The 19700-nt window shown below is 32.4% G+C and overlaps 1 protein-coding gene and 1 long non-coding RNA gene across 2 annotated transcripts in view; one reads left to right on the forward strand and one right to left on the reverse strand.

Moving 5' to 3' along the window:
• LOC128920067 (uncharacterized) overlaps positions 1-19700 on the reverse strand; it is a 102417-nt gene that overhangs the window by 68385 nt on the left and 14332 nt on the right. The gene's annotated exons all lie outside the window — the stretch shown is intronic.
• LOC105210826 (probable serine/threonine-protein kinase DDB_G0275165) lies at positions 1342-7789 on the forward strand. The gene is made up of 3 exons (XM_011181985.3): positions 1342-1679; positions 6784-7293; positions 7361-7789. The coding sequence occupies exons 1-3, from the start codon at positions 1616-1618 to the stop codon at positions 7567-7569; spliced, it is 783 nt and encodes a 260-aa protein (XP_011180287.2). The 5' UTR covers positions 1342-1615; the 3' UTR covers positions 7570-7789.

Here is a 19700-nt window from a genome sequence, read left to right on the forward strand (position 1 = left end):
TAAAAGGGATCATCTGGTGATCGTTTTACGTTGAAAATACAACAAAGCACGATTAGATCCTCACATTTTAAACAGGAAATGTGCTCCTCAGTCCTCTTTCAAATGTAACGGTAACTATATTTGTGTAATAATTTGAATTTCTAGCTCCTCAGCAGACCTTTCTATTACACTCTCTGACTCTCTACAATCTCTGCAAAAAATCAGAGGCTCCATTACGCGCCAATAAAGACTTTAACTATTTATTTAAGCTTTATTTCTTCCACTTTTCAGCTCAAAACAGACATAACAAAGTTCGCCTCTACAACAAACACAACCGCTTAAAGCCTACACACTTGTCAAGATACCTTGTCAACTGACAGTGCGATCACCAACCAAATGCGAAAAATATGGTTAAGTCAGTTACGGAAGAAAGTTCAAATTATTAAAGAACGCTTCTTTTATGTGTCTTGTATTTTATTTTCTGTCAGAGACATGACGCACAGCTGCGTCGTTGGGCGTTGAACGCAGATACAACACACAAAACTCGTGTTGAAACATATGTTACGTGTGTTACGTCACATGAGCACAACGATCAACGGTGACAACGGTTGTACATTGACATTTAGCAGCCAAGCCGGCCGAGGGTAAAACTGGTCACAATTAATTGGCGATATTGTCATATTGAGCTCAAAATCACTTGTGAGTTAAAGAATAAGGTGAACAAAAACAATCACAACAACAACAAAAAAAGTGTAAGAGAAAGAGCAAAAAGAATTTTGCAGCCTTATTGCTTTTGTTGTTGTTCTGGTGGTTTATTTGCGGTGGCGGGAATTTTCGCAACCGCCAACTCCCACATGCGCACACACAAACCAGTCACATTCGGTATTTACCGAAGGCATACCCAGAACTCAAATTATTTTTTTATAATTAGCAAAACGCTCAGTGTTTGCCTCTTGGGTTTTACTGCTTTCCTTTGATTTTATTTTATTTTATATTATTTTTTTATCAACAAATAATTTTGTCGCTGATAATAATAAAAGCCGCGGGCCAGTCAGGCCAGTTAATATGCATGATTGCCAAAATTAGCTTAGCAGTGAGCAAATGCGCTCAACGGTAGCAGCGAAAGAGTGTTCAAGAGAGAGAGTTAAAGAGAGCAAAACAGTTGGAGTGCAAGTAGTAGCAAGTTAAGCGGAAGCGTGGCTACTGCAAAACAGTAGCTGGCTTTTGTGCTCCGCATTGTTCGTAAATGGCGCGCTGCGATCGGCTCAACATACATACACACGCATACATATACAAATTAGACCGCTGACCAGCGTGAGTGCGCTCTAAAGCACATATAAAAACTTTCAATGGGATCATAAGATTTTCAGTTAATTTTTGAAATTCGCAAACGCCGGTTGACGCGCACCAGTCACATAAACAGCAGCAAAGTGCAGTAGCAAGGATAATAAATAATTTTATTTTTTTGCATTATTTTGTGTGTTATTGTGTGCGCATTTCTTGCAGCAGATCTACTACTAACTAGATTGCTTTTAAGAAAAAAATTAAAAAAGAAAACAATTGATATTAATTAAACAAAAATCTCATTTAAAACTATATTTTTTAATAAATAAAAAACAACAACAATAAAAACAAAATGCAACAAATTACAAATATAAGAAAACTAACGGGCTTCCTGTTGCTCGCGTGCATAGTACAAGGTAATTTACGCCAGTTGAAACTGTTTTTACATAGAAAGTATGGAAATCAAGTGTGACAAAATTGAAAAAAAAAAAATTAAAATTATGAAAATTGTACAATTGAGCAAATGCACAAATGAGCAAATTAAGTGTTTGAGCAGCACAAAAATGTTTATTTGAAATGCGTGTTTTAGTAAAATTAAGGCAATTTCGATAAGTGCGACTTTTGTGTGTGCAACAACTAAGGGTTAAAAATACATATGTGAAAGTTGGGGCCTGAAATGAAGGAGTTTTATTATATATAAATATTGCATGATATGTATACATTTATGAAATTTTTAATAAAAAAAAATTTAAAATTGGAAAAAAATTTTAAAATTTTTTTTATAACTTCGAAATTTTCGAACATCCACTTCGAAAATCAATGACACAAAATTTGAGATTTGGAAGATTCTTTTATAACTTCGAAATTTTCGAACATCAACTTCCAAAATCAATGACACAAAATTTGAGATTTGGAAGATTTTTTTATAACTTCGAAATTTTCGAACATCCACTTCGAAAATCAATGACATAAAATTTAAGATTTTCTATAAAAGTCAACTATATAAACAGATTAGTAAATACTTTTAATCAAATTTCAACGCTTGCAAATATTAAGCAGTGTGTTAACCATTCGAAAATTTTGGAAGATTTTTTTATAATAATTTTACAAAATTTGGATGATTTTTATAACTTCGAAATTTTCGAACATCTACTTCGAAAATCAATGACATAAAATTTGAGATTTGAAAGATATTTTTGTAACTTCGAAATTTTCGAACATCTACTTCGAAAATCAATGAGACAAAATTTAAGATTTTCTATAATAGTCAACTATATAAACAGATTAATCAATACTTTTAATCAAATTTCAACGCTTGCAAATATTAAGGAGTGTGTTAACCATTCGAAAATTTTGGAAGATTTTTTTATAATAATTTTAAAAAATTTGGATGATTTTTATAACTTCGAAATTTTCGAACATCTACTTGGAAAATCAATGACATAAAATTTGAGATTTGAAAGATATTTTTGTAACTTCGAAATTTTCGAACATCTACTTCGAAAATCAATGAGACAAAATTTAAGATTTTCTATAATAGTCAACTATATAAACAGATTAATCAATACTTTTAATCAAATTTCAACGCTTGCAAATATTAAGGAGTGTGTTAACCATTCGAAAATTTTGGAAGATTTTTTTTATAATAATTTTTAAAAATTTAGATTTAGATTTTTTTATAACTTCGAAATTTTCGAACATCCACTTCGAAAATCAATGACACACAATTTGAGATTTGGAAGATTTTTTTATAACTTCGACCACTTCGAAAATCAATGACAAAAAATTTAAGATTTTCTATAATAGTCAACTACTTTTATTACTTTTGTTTTGTGTTAACCATTCGAACTCACTTCTTCGAAACTCAGTTAAAAATTCTAACTAATAAAAAAAAATTACAAACAACTTCATTAGACACCTCTAACTAATTGACAATTAAAAAATACTGCAATTGCAAGTGGGAAATTCGCAAAAATCGTTGCATATACATATGTATAATATACAGTCAGTCACAATAAACTGCGTACAAACAGTAAACTGTTAATTGAATGTCAGATTACGTACACAATGACTGGTGAACTAAAGTAAATTGAATTATGCTCAAAATAATGCACACACACACACACACAAGCGTTAAGTACATTTATGCAAACAAATATAATGTGTGTATGAATTTATGATTATGTACATATATATTTGTAAATATCCAACTTAACAGACATATTTATCTAAGCAGTTAGTTACTACTTGGCAAAACGGCTAATAAGCAAACATATTTACATACATATATACATTTCTTATATATTTACATAACAACTTATATCACATGATTAATTCTTAAGCTGCTTGCCTAATTAACATATGGAAATAAATATATTAATTTATTGTATGTATGTAGGTGGGAATTATAAGTAGTTGTTTTCATGCACGAACACGTGAATGAAAATGATAATAAATATCTTCATATTAGCCTGCAGAATTTACTTTTTGATTTAGATAATAAATATTATCTTTATTAATAAGAAGTGTAAATAAAAATTTAAATATAATATAAAATGCAATTATTAAAAAATCTAGTTGAACTTCCATAACTTGAATTGGATATAAAAGTCAAATTTCATAAAAATTACCTTCTGTAACTCAGAAGTCTCTCTAACTCGAAGTTTTTTGTGGATTATTGTGATTCGAATTAGGAAAGTTCAACTGTATACCTCAATATTCTAAATTGGGCAAAAATATAGCATTAAATCAAAAACCCCGAGAGTTTTTCGGTTTATGTTTTCGGAATCACAAAACTATTTCTTACGTTTCTTGTGCATTTTAATGCACAAATATTTTAATATTTTTTCTATTGAAGATTTTTTATTGTACAATAGTTTTTTTTCGTTTTTTTTTTTAATAATTGAAAAATTATGAAATTAAGTATTTGCCTTGAAAATCATTCCTCATTCATCAAACCGTCAATTTTTGAAAATACTAGTTTAAATTTGTACGGAAAAAGTGAAAAGTAGAAAAAATTTCGGGATCCCGATTTTGATTTTTTTAAATCCCGAAACTCCAAAAATAAAAAAAATTGTTTAAACTATTATTTTAATAATAAAATTAATATTATTACATATTTTAATATGTAAAGGCCCCCAATATCGCAGTGTTTTCGAAAATAGTACCACAAAAGCTGTTATATGTAAATATAGCGATTTATAAATAATGTACATATAAGCAAGTATGTAAAGGCATATGCACAAACGTGTTTGGTAAAAGTAGTTTGACACTCAATATTCACATTTGGCAATACAAATTCGTAAAAGTGCTTACAAGGTGTTTAAGGTTGGCAATTATATTGCAATACACTTTATTTCCTTTACACATTTACGTTTTCATACAGAATTGCAGTTGGGAAAGATACAAACAATTAGGCATACTCATATTACAATATTTTGTAAGAACAAATCGTGGCATATGAGAATGCAGTTCAATATTAAAAAAAAAAAAAAACACATTTGCATTTGCAATACGTACCCAGCAGGAAATTCGATACAATTGACACATTTCTAGCACGATTTCGAAAAAGCTTCGTTTTCTAACAATACAATTTTTTACTTTATTAATGGTTTCTAAATCTACCAATTCCTTTCTTTTCTAAACTAATTGTCTATTGGCAATGCATTACCTTGAGCTTTACTTATGATTATCATAACTATTTCCTACTCTATGAATTGTTTCTATGTCTACCAATTACCTTATTTTCTAAGTTGTCCTACTCTTTTAATGGTTTCTAAATCTACCATTTGCTTCGTTTTTTAAGCATATTGTCTTTTTTTAATGCAATTACCTTACAATTTCCTACACGGTAGTTGTAGCGTTATAACCATAATCATATAATTAAATGTAAATTTCAAGCGTGGGGAAATTTCAGAAGTGATACAATGTCTAGTGAAATCAATTATACAAATTTCATTACTAGTCTGCATAAATTAATGGTAATGTATGTGCAAGTAATTGCTAACCTTCAAGTTCAGAGAAAATAAATACACAAATGGAATGTTTTTGTAATTTACTGAAACATAGCAATTTCAATTATTTTTAATAATTATTAGTTGAGTTAAGAATATAGAAGTTTAAAAATATTAGAATATCTTAACATAGAACTGAAAACCATATATAATAAAAAATTCAAAAAAAAAACCCTCTTCTCTAACCAACTTGTCAATCAAAGCGTGAGTACTCAGTACTTATATATTAAAGTATATGAATTTATGTGCTTTAACTGCTTTGTTGTTGCAACTCAAATATTTAACCTGGCCCTGTATGTCTGCCTTGCTTGCCTTTAACTCTTTTCTCTTTGTCTACTTTGTCTTCGCAATGTACTGAAGGTAAACAAAGCAAGAGTGACAGTTGTTAAAATTGTCATGATAATAGTGAAGATCAACAGATTGCTAGGAAATGGAAAAATTCAGGAGACAAAGAAAAATATTTTTTTCTGTTTTTGCTTATATTTTTTCATATAAAATAAATAAAAAATTAAATAATTTAAATATCTTTTAGGTCTACAACTTTGCTTCCGTTGTTTTTTTTTGTAAATTTAATTTTTTTTTGTATAAAAACGGTTACAAATGTCGATGTTACAAATTTCGATGTTACAAATGTCGTTGAGCCTTAGCCGCACTTTTCTTGGAATTAAAAAAGAAAAGCAAAATTTCCCGCAAATGTCGAGAATTCGTCTCAAAAAGTGACATTTTCAGTTGAGAATAAGTTTGGGATGCAAACAGATCTCTACAAATATTTTGTTGAGTTAATGTTGACACAAATGACCAAGATCGATATAAAACAAATTAATCGATTTAATCGACCAGTGCTTGACCCTGGAGACATTCCCGCAAACGTCGAGAATTCGGCTCAAAAAGTGACATTTTCGGTTGAGAATAAGTTTGGGATGCAAACAGATCTCTACAAATATTTTGATATTGACACAAATGTCCAAGATCGATATAAAACGAATTAATCGATTTAATCGACCAGTGCTTGACCTTAGAGACATCTACAGGAAAACGGCGGAAGCAAAGTTATACATGAATATCTGAAATATTTTTGTTTGTGAAAATAATTCCGAGAATTGTTAAGCGTAAAATTTGAAAAAAAAAAGAAAATAAAAATTCGCTAAAATTTACACCGCATCAAAATATATTTTATCATTTGGCAATATTAAATTAAGGACTTTTTAAGCAACAAATAAATTGTGGTAATATTTCCAAAGATAATTTTAATATAATCACCAAATTATTTATCACGAATAAGTTTTTTGCGGTGGCAGAAAGTAGCATATCAAAAATCCCGAAATTCCCTTTAAGAGCGTGTGTTGTTTATCAAAATCGCGTCACATATTCACTATTGTTGTTGTTGTTGTATCGGTAGAAAAAAAAATCACCAAATGTTTTATGTCTACTTACTTTAAAAATATTCCAAACTCTTTTTGAATACCAACTAAACTCTTGCAATGTCCACTCTCTCTACTTCAAACAGCATGCCACAGCGCCACAGTCGCCCCCGCCAGCGCCCCAAAACCGCTCATGTGTTATGTTTGCGAGAATTGTGCGAAGATTACAAAACAAACACCGCTCGAGGCATGCGATGCCGAATTCTTCGATAAGAACAGCACAACACAGGACCTCACCACCACCACCACTGCCGCCGCAGAGACAAGCACTAACACCGCGGAGAGCACAACCACCACCATAATCACAACAACAACAATCGCTACACCAACAACAACGACTGTGGGCAACACTGAAGTGCCAACGACAGAAGGCACCACCACCGAAGCGATACCCACAGCACCCACTGTTGGACCACCAGTGACAGTACCCACACCACCCAATGTAGGCACCGTTGCTGATTTGTTGGTGGTACCCGAAGTGACTATCAGCAGCAATGACACCGAGAGTACGAGTACAGTTAGCTATGAAGCACCCAAAGCTATGCAACTGGTTGGCGACAATTACACTTATCACTGCTACAGTGTGCAAAAAAAAGGTGAGTACAGTTGTCTAATTGAACGAAACAGTTACATAACATTTATGTTTTGATTTTGTTATTCCAGTGAATGGCACTGCACAGGTGGAACGTGGTTGTTCGCGTGTCACCACCACGGAGAGCGTGTGTAATGAATTGAAGGTGCTGAATAACGGTACTGAGTTGAGCAAATGCGTACCCTGCACGAATAGCAGATGTAACGGTAGCAGCGCGCTGGGCGTTTCGATGGCCGCGTTGCTGTTCACATTGATTGCTGCAGTGCTGAGCCGTCAATAAGGTGTAGTCGCTCGGACGTAGCAATTGCAAAGACTTTGTGTCTGCTTATGTGAAGTTAACGATATTTAAACCAAAAACAAACAAAAAAACTAAAACAACAAAAATTTGACAAATTTGACCGAGTGGCGGTATAGTGGAACAGAGACAAAAGTATTTAAAGCTGTTTATCAATAATTTAGTTTGTATTTTGGCAATAAGTATAATACGAAAATCATGCAAATCGAAATATTTAAATTTAGAATCTTACCAAAATCCTTATTGTTATCTATATTGTAATTTTTTGTCCTAGGTTAACATATAATTTTTACAAAATAAAAAAAAACTAATATAAAAATGAAGCGAAATATCAAAAAACCGCGATATTTATGGAATTCTTAAGGGGCACACCTAGTGTGAAATTTCAAAAAGATTTCATATTTCGGTAGATTACACCTTTAAAAATAACATATTAAAATTTCTAATCGATATCTCAAATAGTTTTTGAGTTATAGCAATTTAAAGAGCAGCCGCTCGCCAGCTAGAGAGTCTCATTAGCTACGAGACGTAACTGAGGTATTGTTCAGAGTCTACTGTCCCTTCCAGCCCCTATAACACGAACTGAACAAGCCCTTTTCGAAGAAGAGGAAGGTGAATTATATGGCCCTAGAATAGCAGATTAGCTGTAAGTATGATTTTAAGCCACTTATATACAATACAATGACCTATCGATTTATGATCTGATCAAAAAACTGAATTTCGACAGGCCAAAAACGACCAAAATTTTGGGTAAAATTCGACTATTTTTTTTTTTAAACGCCGCCATATTGTCAATTTTTGATATTTTTATACTCTCGCAACAAAAGTTGCTAAAGAGAGTATTATAGTTTTGTTCACATAACGGTTATTTGTAACACCCAAAACTAAACGAGTTAGATATGGGGTTATATATACCAAAGTGATCAGGGTGAAGAGTGGAGCTCAAATCCGAATGTCTGTCTGTCCGTCCGTCCGTCCGTGTGTGCAAGCTGTAACTTGAGTAAAAATTAAGATATCTTGATGAAACTTGGCACACTTATTTCTTGGCACCATAGGAAGGTTGCTTTCGAAAATGAAATCGGACCACTGCCACGCCCACAAAATGGCGAATACTGAAAACACATAAAGTGCCACAACCAAGTCATAAATAAAGCTATGGAAATAAAATTTTGTATGAAGGATCGCACTAGGAAGGGGCATAGTTGGATGTAATTTATTTGGGGAAGTGGGCGTGGCCCCACCCCAAATAGATTTTTTGTACATATCTCGCAAGCCAATAGAGCTATATAAACCAAACATTCTGCAGTCGTTTTTTAGCCGTTTCCTTATACAATCCAAAAATGACAGAAATCAGATAATAACCACGCCCAAGGTTAGGTTGAAAATTACTAAAAGTGGGTTAACTCACTAACCTAAAAACGTCAGAAACACTAAATTTCACATAAGAAATGGCAGATGGAAGCTGCACTCGGATTTTTTTACAAAATGAAAAATGGGCGTGGCGTCGCCCACTTATGGGTCAAAAACCATATCTCAGGAACTACTCGACCGATTTCAATGAAACTTGGTTTGTAATAGTTTCCTTACATCCCAACGATATGTTGTGAAAATAGGCCAAATCACTTCACAACCACTATATTCCTTCCTATATACCAGAACTTAGAAGACAATCTGAATCGTTTACTTTACAATATATAAAGTAAGCACTAGTGAAGATATCGGTGCAGCACTTTGCACAAATACTATGCTTATAGTGTGACAGCCCCATTCTAAAAATCGCCGAAATCGGACCATAGATTTTTAAGGCCCCATATATCGAAAACGAGGACCTCGGTGCTTCTAACGTAATATTATGGTTTCATACTTTCAATGGACTTTATACAATATATATGACGAATATGTGGGTCAAATTGTGTATTATATAATATAAATAAAGTTAAATAAATAAATTGCGAGAGTATAAAATATTCGGTTACACCCGAACTTAACCCTTCCTTACTTGTTTTCGTAGGTCATTGTACAGACAATATTATCTAGTTTAAGGAGAATTTTGTTTTAGATTTCATCCACGGAGAAGGCCGGAATCACTGCAGCAGTGAAGGACCTTTTGTTCGCGCCGTTGGAGATCGACTATAACTTAAAAAATATTTAATTTTTTTCTGCAAAAATATCACTGTATATTCTTGAAACATGTATAAATATGTTCTTAAAATTTTGAAATAATTGATAAAGTAGTTTTTTTAATAAAAATTCCCAAAAATCACCTTTTCTTATGCCATTACACTAGGTGTACCCCTTAAGAGGTTATGCTGGTGTAGCGACATACATTTGAAGTCACTCAATTCGTAAAAAAATCAATATTTCCTTTTTTATAACTTGTTTATTACATTAGAAGAATACCGAACAAAAAGAATATAAAAAGTTAGAAATTCAAAAAAAAGCTGTTAAAATGGAGGCTCTCAAAAAATTGGCACGTGACCATCGTGGGAGGGTTCCAACCCTCCTAGTAATATAAAAAACAAAAAAAATATTATTAATTTAGAGTAATGCCGCTATGGTTGGAACTAAGAAAAATAGAAAACACTTTTTTCACGAACTTTCGACTGGCTGAAAAAAATCTATTTTTGTGCCACTTTTTTGAACTTTTCGTTTTTTTTTTAAATAGAAAAAATTACAATTCGAAGATAAGGCTGTGATAGAGACTATAAAGTCTATAAAGAAGACTCTCCAACATTTTTAGCGAAATCGATACACTGTAGAACTTTATTGAATTGAAATTTTTTATTTTATTTCTTCACCAGAAAACCCTAAAGGTTGAATCCTTGAAGACCCAAGATATCATAGCATGTTTAATAAACTGCATAGATTTCGTAAGTAACTTTCAAGTAACCTCATCCCCTATAAGTCACTCATGCGCAGTAATGGAATAGAGGCGCAAAAATGTTAATCATACGCATTGGCTAATTACTTGGACTCACAATATATTACTCATACGCCGTGATGTCGCTCATCAAACGACTGAGAATGCTTTTCAATCGCTCATTTGTCAACAAAAATGTCTCAATCGTTTGAAATTTTTGAATTTGGTCGATCAAGTTACACAATAACAAATGAAAATAGGATCGACTTAATCGACTGGAGTAATTCGACTACCAGTCGACACTCGCAATAATGGGGGAATATTTTAAGGGGAGGGGGGTTAAGGTTTGTTTCGTTGAAAAAAAAAAATTCATGAATTTTTTTAGAAAAAATTATTGCTGTAGATTTATTTGAAGGATACTTAAAAAAAGTTGTATCGAAAAATAGCGAGGAATAACGGATTTATAGTCGATCTCTGCAGGCACCTCGAAAAGAAGTCTAGTGCTGTTACCAGCCTACAGCATCACTGGTTTGTACACCTAGCGCAGGTAGCTGGAAGGCGCGCAAACCTAAGTTAGAGGTACCATTATTCAACCTGCTGTAACTTCGTTAGTTTTTCTCCGAATGACCTAAAACTTCAACAAAATATTCTTGAGATGTTGATGGTTCAGAAAAAAATTTAAAAAGAAAGTTGTCAAACCTAAACCTGTCAAAGTCTAAAAAGCGCTTAAGTAAAATGCAAAATTTTGGTTTACTGGGTGGCAAAAGCAACTAGATTCAACTATTGATAGTAAAGCATACTTTTAGGCTGCAAACACTTGTGCCATAAAGCATGCTTCATTATTCTTTTCTCATTGCCATTACCTGGTGTGTGTGTTATCACCAATTTCACTTCAGTTGGTAAAAAAGAAAAGCATTTTTTGTGATAAGATATGCATGAAAAGCAAAAGTAAAAATAAATAACAAGCATACATATGTACATACAGTTATTTAAGCTGGACACTTGAAATAAATACAAATTTTATTGTTTGCAAAATTAGACACAACAACAAGAAAATGAAAGTGAAATAGTCAAATGATATATAGCTCTCATATATGTATATTAAAGTTTGTACATTTTTGTGTGTTCTTATAAGAGTATGTACTTATATATGCAAATCGTGCAAAGGCATTACCAAAAACACTAAAATGTTAAGCATACCACAACTTACTTATCAGCACTAGCGATTTCACGTAAAGAATTTGCAGGCCACTTAGTAGGCGCTGATAACATATTTGATTGTATATACATACAGTATTCATTGCTGCCGGAAGTCTATGATACAATTGTAGAAACGTCTGAGCATAAGTATGAGTGAAGAATGGACAGTTGGCTGGCCGAGTGTTCAATATTTAACACTTATTGCACTATGTGCTACTGATGGCATAGGCAATTTAGGTCATGTGCACGCAAGGTATATGCACTCTGTGTGTATCAATGCAAAAATTTATCATTAGCAATACTATATATATTTATATAGTATTAAATGCAAGCAAATATATATGATATACTAGTTTGCTAAGCGTTTACTGAAGTGCATTAATTTATTTATTGCTATTGATAAATAGTTGTGTAAATAATTGTTGTTGCAATTTTATTGTTGTTATATTTTGTGTCATATATTTTCTGAAGAAAATATTTGTGTCAAATCTGGTAAAAATTACGTCCAATTGCCATATAAAGGTAGTATTTTTGAGACTATCGATCCAGTGCGGGGTCGCACAAGCCTCTGTAATGCTGAGTGCTTTAAAATTCGAGAAGTCCTTGAGATTTTAATTAAACCTTATTCTCTGTCTCATACGACGCTACAGTGGCGATCGCTTCTTCATTACATAAAATGGGAACTCTACGATTGGCCCATACATTTGGGCTATTATATAAAAAATCTCTCTGAAAAATGGAAATCAAAGACTGAGACTGACATAGTCTTCGTTCGAAAAAAATTTGAAATTTTTTTTATAATTCAAAAATCTCCTCCTAGGGCCACTTCTCAACCTCAAACATTTCTCTCTACACAAAATGGCAAATACATGATTTTTGAAAGCAACAAAAAAGTTAGCGGGTCTGCTTGAACAACTAGTCTAGTTTGTTCGATTCGCTACTCTCTTAAGCTTGACGAATCGCACACAGCTGTTAAATATTAATACTTTCCAACTGCTGTCATATTAGTATTTGTAAACATATTAATATTTTACAACAAGTAAGGAAGTGCTAAGTTCGGTTGTCACCGAACATTTTATACTCTCACAATTTATTTATTTAATATTATATAATACACAATTTGACCCAAATATTCTTCATATATATGGTATAAAGTTCATTGAAAGTTAGAAACCCTAATATTAGGCTAGAAGAACCGAAGTCCTTATGTACGATATATAGGGGCCTTGAAAACCTATGGTCCGATTTCGGCGATTTTTAGAAGGGGGCTGCCACACTATAAATGCAGTATTTGTGCAAAGTTCTATTCCGATATCTGCACTGGTGCTTCCTTTATATATTGTAAAGTAAACAATTCAGGTCGACTTCAAAGTTCTGGTACATAGGAAGTAGGCGTGGTTGTGAAGCGATTTGGCATATTTTCACAACATATCATTGGGATGTAAGGAAACTATTACAAACCAAGTTTCATTGATATTGGTCGAGTAGTTTCGGAGATATGGTTTTTGACCCATAAGTGGGCGGAGCCACACCAAAAAAAGAATTACATCCACATATGCCCCTTCATAGTGCGATCGTTTGTACCAAATTTTGTTTCCATAGCTTTATTTATGGCATAGTTATGGAACTTTATGTGTTTTCGGTTTTCGCCATTTTGTGGGCGTGGCAATGGTCCGATTTTGCCCATTTTCGAAAATAACCTTGCTAGCAACTTTGTTGCGAGAGTATAAAACAAAACTATAATACTCTCTTAGCAGTTTTGTTGCTAGAGTATAAAAAACTAATTAAATAACAACAATTTACCGTTAAAATACAGTAAACAATAAATTTAATTGCGGTATTTCTTCAATTGCTACATGTATTACGATTACACTTGTCACTGTCCAGTTATTTATGAATGGAATATATTTATCAGCAAGCAAACGTATTGCTTTTGTTCCGTTAAATCAATAAATGGTAAACAACACAACAGAACTTAATTTGTATTTCTAAGAACGGATATGGTTTATTATACCTGTTGATAATATAAACACATGTAGTCCATTGTACTATTTACTTCCTATTTGTGGTATGGGTTTTTTCAAGGTCAGTTGGAAAATAGTAGTGTTTACATATATATACATATGTAAGATCACAGTATAACATAACAAATAATGATAAAGCTGACAGTGGGATGATGACACACAGAAACACTTTGAGAGAGAAATATAATTCCTCAAAATAAAGTTCAACTTTCTTCCATCCACTGATCTAAGATAAGTTAGGATCTATAAGTTAGTTCCTTAGAACTAGGTTAAAGATTCGAAAACCGAATGAAGTTCTTTGTTATGCCACTAACTTCCGAAGATCATTTTAAACCCGCTAAAGTGATTCATTTCGATTGCAATTAAATCGCTTGGATAACAAAAGTTCTTATATTCAATGTTTTTCAAAATCAGTCTCGCGAAAAAGGAAAAGCAAAAAGGACGTACGTGCTGAGATGATTATACACCATATTCTTATATTTAACTTCAAGAATTCATATCCGATAGCCTCACCAGAGGGATGCCCCTTAAATAGTGACCGGTAATGACCCCACCGCTAGGGAAAAGTTAACCTTGTTCAGGGTAAGAGCTCACTAGTCCTCTTGTGATTTATTCTAGATCATAAAAGTCTTCCAAATTCATACAAGGTTCAGCAGTCCAAGGGTAAACCACAAGAAGTCAGCGGTACTCCGAAATGGATTGCATTGAGAGACTCTCGGCAAGCTCAGCAGCTTTGTAGTTCTCTCCAAGGAAGAAATATCGATTTTAATATAGCATTACCTCAAGATTTAATCAAAGAATTGAACAAATTCAACTGACGATTAAAAGTCGATAAATATTTGTCTGAAAAAATGTCAACTCGCTGTGAATAAGAATTCGATATCTAATCGATATTGCTATGTGAGGGTGTAATTCTAGTTGATATTACCAGTTATTCTGTGTGCATATTTATTACTTAATTAATTGATTACCTTTACCAACGATATGGTATTAATGTTACTAGTCTTTCGCCGCAATCACGATAACAAATCCCGCGCTGGTCATAAATAAACCATAGGGGCTGTGGTAACTGTAGTGCGGTGGCTAGCAACATTGAAAATTGTCGGGTAAATATCGTTTACTTTATGAGTATTAAATTGTGTTTGTATTAAAACAAGATGGTCGCCAGTGGGTATTTAAGGAGTTTTAATTGGAATTAACGGTTGTGTGGACGGTGATATGTGCTTATGTACTTGGTAGTATATAGCAAACACCTTTGGAATTTCTTGAAATTTATATGCAGTTAGTTAGGCGGTGCTATAAAAGTTGCAAAGTAATATACTTATGTTATATAAATTATCTATACATAGCAGATAAGCCTTGTCCTAACTGAGCTTAGTGGGTAAGGTCGTAAGCATAATTTGTATGATTAAATAATTTTTTTGTGATTTTTTTGAAAACATTTCAATTATTTGCATGTTCGATAAGGCAACTTATTTGTAGTCATAACAAAAGAACGCACTCAAAATAATTTTAATCAATAACTTATCTGTATATACTATGTATTTTTAAATATATATACATAAGCACTTCAAAGTTTGTATAATTCAATGACCCTTGTGTTGATGGAAATACCTTACACTATGACTAAGCGCTGCAATTAGGAGAATGACCGAACGCAAACAGTTATTAGACTCATTAGGACCAAGGCCTTAGGTTAGATTAGATTGTATGGCGGTTACCCAGATGGATGGAAACAGAAACAGAATCACCCCTTGATATATATTAATACTCAAAGTAGTGCACTGAATCTACTACAAATCTGCAGAATGCCGTCAGTTCGCACGGTTGTTTTAGAAAGTGAGATCCAAGAAAATTGTATCTTAATCTCCCAAAGGCGGGACATTCTAGAAGAAAGTGATGAAATGATTCTACCTTATCCTCTTCCAGGGAGCTTCCACAGCTAGCATAGATTTATAATCTAACAGCGGGCATTACGTTGGGACAATAGCCAATTACTCACTTCTGCAGGAGAATATTATTTAATAAGGACTTCACATTGGAATCGAACCCGGCTTCATATTAGGAAAATGACTGTCGGCTCGACAGCAATCCTCTAAAAGTATTTAGAACATATTTTCGGAAGCTACAACAACAAAAACTGCAAATCAGATAACTGAGTGAGAGAGTTTTGCGCCCTCTAACGAACTCATGGGACTTAGAGTCATGCGACACATCAATGTGTGTGTTTAAGCGCCACTCATTGACCTATATGACTCAAAGGTAGGATTCTATAATCTTCAAATCTTCAAACTTAACATCAAACTTAAAGTTTCCTCTGCTTAAAATGTTTCAAAATGTCAACGCCATAACCCCCAACGCACCCATTACATTTAGTTTTCGGTACACTCATTGTTCAAAAACCCAATGTATATGGGAATTATGTTTGTTCTAATTGTGGCAGGTGTAGAGCAGTTAAATACAAACAGGAATGTCATAAAGTAAAATATTTTAAGGCAATAATCCAACGATTTTAGATATGAAATATTATTCGATGAGTCAACTGATAAAGTGATATAATAAATGTTGGGTTTTTTTGTAAATAGGCCATTTATACATAATATATATACTTGTGCAATTTTTCAAATATAACAAGGTGAAGTTCTATTCATTGGAAAAGCCTCAAGGTCAAACACTTACGACCTAATTGCGAACAATTTAGAGTTAGGAGAAAAATGGAAAAATACTCTGACCAAAATCGATGTCAAGAGTGAGCCGATAATGTATATTACTTTAGAATTTCCACTAATTAGAATGTTGTAGTGAAGCTTTAGATGAATCTTATCCGATCTCTACGAAAAAAACTCTGCGAAAAAAAACCATTAAAAAGGGTTAACACTGTTCTCCTTTTGGTCAACTGATCAAAAAATCTGTAAAATCCCTTGAGCTTCACGTTTTTATCCAAATACATATCATAATTGTCATTCAAAACTTTCACGATTGTCTTTAATGTTTCTCCAAAGGCCGCAATATAAAAGCCTCTATTTCTATTTTGGGTTCTAACCGATAAATTTATCAAATCGAATGATTGTGTAGTTGGCAATAAAGATCAAATGGCTAGACAATAAAGATCACAAGACCTTTCTACCAAATTTTTTTCTTTTATTTCCTTATCAAATAAAACAAATCAATATTTCCGTTCATTTTTTCAAGTTTTATCGATTCGCGGAAATATTAATATTGTTGGTTATCTTTATTACATTTAAAAGACATTGTATTTTTTACAATTTTTCTATACTCGTGTAGTTCTTATAAATTTTCCAATAATTACTTTTGTTCTTATTGCATTAATAAAGGCATTGATGCGATAATAAATGTTTGTATCACGTACTAAACTGTTTATAATTTCTTTATATTATATTACCCATATGTATATATGTATATTTGGTATATAGATCTATGTAAAAATAACATTGCTATCGACTTTTAGTGAAAATGTAATTTTTTTTATATTTTATTCTAAATTAAATTCTGAAATTCTATTCCAAGCTAAAAACTATTGTCAAAATGAAAGAGACAACTGACTGTTGACAGCTGACAACTGACTGTTGACAATTGACAACTGACTGTTGACAGCTGACAACTGTAAATTGTACATTAATACCCCTCGAGTAGTATTAGCATCGAAGCTCATGGAAAGCTTAAATAAGTAAGACAAAGAATCTTAATATTATTTACTTACATCGTACCGACTCGTGTGTATTTCGACTTTACTATTGCTTAGTATTGAGCCCTATTGAGTAAATAAAATAAACCCAATAAAAAAAACGATAATTTTTCTCCTATCTACCTAATATCACAACTGAGTATAAAACTACTTCCGTTATTTTATACTTAATACTCTTTACAGTAAACACCATTTCTTAGTATCGAGCCGTATTGAGCCCCGATTGAGTACTGGCTCCGCTAAAAAAACGATAGTTTTCTACCATCTACCTAAATACCCCCGCTATTATAAGTATCCCAACTGGGTATTAAACAACTTCCGTTATTTTATACTTAGTACTCTTAACTATAAACACTATTTCTTAGTATTGAGCCATATTGAGCCCCTATTGAGTACTAGCTTCACTCAACAAACGTTATTTTTTCTTCTATTTACCTAAACATATGTATAAATATCCCTAGCGGGTATTAAACAACTTCCGTTTTTATTTATAATTCGCACTCTTAACTGTAAACACTTATCTTAAATTATAATTGAAAGCGCTTACTTTTGTGCCGCTTGTTGTTATCAATCAGTGCAGAGATCGCTCTAAGGTCTATGAGGTAATTAATGTAAATAATGATAAGTGGAAATGTACATTCATTTGTATATTTATCTAGATAATTTGTGTTTGTATCTATAATAAAAATTAATATAACATTTATTTTGAGAAATATTTACTTAGTGAAAAAATCTAATTAATGTGAGTTGGATAGAGCTCCTGAACTTGAAGTGGGATGAAAAAAAAAATAGTCTGGACTGGGCTATCAGTTATCTGTTAAGCTGAATAATTTCTATATAATATAAGTATAGTGAAGGATTTCGTTGCTACGATTACTCGGTTTCGATGGCTATATATCTTTATATATTTGAATAATATTTTTTTCAAAATTGTACAAAATGACACGATTTATAGGCGTCTCTGCTATAAGATCAAGTGGTACATTTATAGTCAGCTCCGTCAAAACAATGAGGTAAATCCTCAAAAGTATTCATTCTCTTATCAATTCAATTTTATTCGTCTTTATCTTCATAAAATATTTGGCCACGTTTATACTAAGAAATTATGTTGCTGAAAGCTTCAAAGGTCAAAAAATGCTCCATGAACATTTTCATATTAGAACACAACATGAAAGTTCAATATTAACAGTCGAGAAGCTTTTATAACAAAATCCAATACAAATGGGTTTCGAACTCCGCAAACTACCGCCTAGTCATGCGCTCAACACCCTGCACTGCGACGCCACTGTCAGCCAACTGTGTACATTCATGAAAACCAATTCTAAAATTATTATTACATGTTGACATTCATTATTTTAAAGTAATTTCTTTTCTTGAACTACACACAATAATATTTGTAAATATGTATATAGATAACGAAAGAGCCAATATGCTGCTTCCGCTTACACAATATTCTTATCATTTTTGCCTGTGTGGGGGTATTTAGGTAAAAAAATAGTTGGTTGAAATAGAGGATGGTTTTTGTTGTATTTAAGCAATTACTTACAACTTGTAATGCCGACGCCAATGAGTCATAAAAGGTTATAAGATATTGATTGGCACTTGAATATTATAATTAAAACGAAATTAAAAGAAAAACCGGGAATCACAAAGTAATATACTGAATATATATCACAAGTTTGAGTAAATATTTATTTAAGAAGGCAGGGACGGACCATTTGTATACCATATATTGGGTCCCCGTGATACAATTTTTTATTCATAACATCTCAAAAATTATGTAAAATTCATTGCAAAAAAATATTTGAAATACATTCTCAGTTAATGAGTCCACTTCTATTCGCAATCGTAGTAAGTTGATCCCCCCAATATTCAATTACCGCCAAGCGCCAGCAAATTTTGCGGCCTATTTCTGTCAAGTTATAGATTTTACTCACGTGACAAATGTATCAAATACTTAATACTAATAAAATAATAATAATTTGAGCTTTTCTTTGTAAAAAACCCTTATCAGCTTTAAATTTCATTGGAAAAGAAAATATTTTTATAAACAGTATTAAGGAAATAATACAATTTTATTGGTTTCTAATTTACAGTAAGTATGCTCTCAAAAGGGATTTTTGTAGAGTAAACAGTCATAAACAATAATAATTAAGAAATGAGCTAAAGCTGTCACAAAAAATCCCAATTGTCTATTTGTCCAGTTGATGATGCTTGTTAACTGCTGAAACGAAAGAGGGATGAGGCGCGCAGTTGGGCAGTCAGTCAAAAATAGCGACAGAGTTGTGGGAATCACTTGGAACGAGTTCACTTCAATTTTTAATGT

Source organism: Zeugodacus cucurbitae, chromosome 3 (assembly GCF_028554725.1).
Source record: "Zeugodacus cucurbitae isolate PBARC_wt_2022May chromosome 3, idZeuCucr1.2, whole genome shotgun sequence".
In the NCBI taxonomy this organism is placed as follows: domain Eukaryota; kingdom Metazoa; phylum Arthropoda; class Insecta; order Diptera; family Tephritidae; genus Zeugodacus; species Zeugodacus cucurbitae.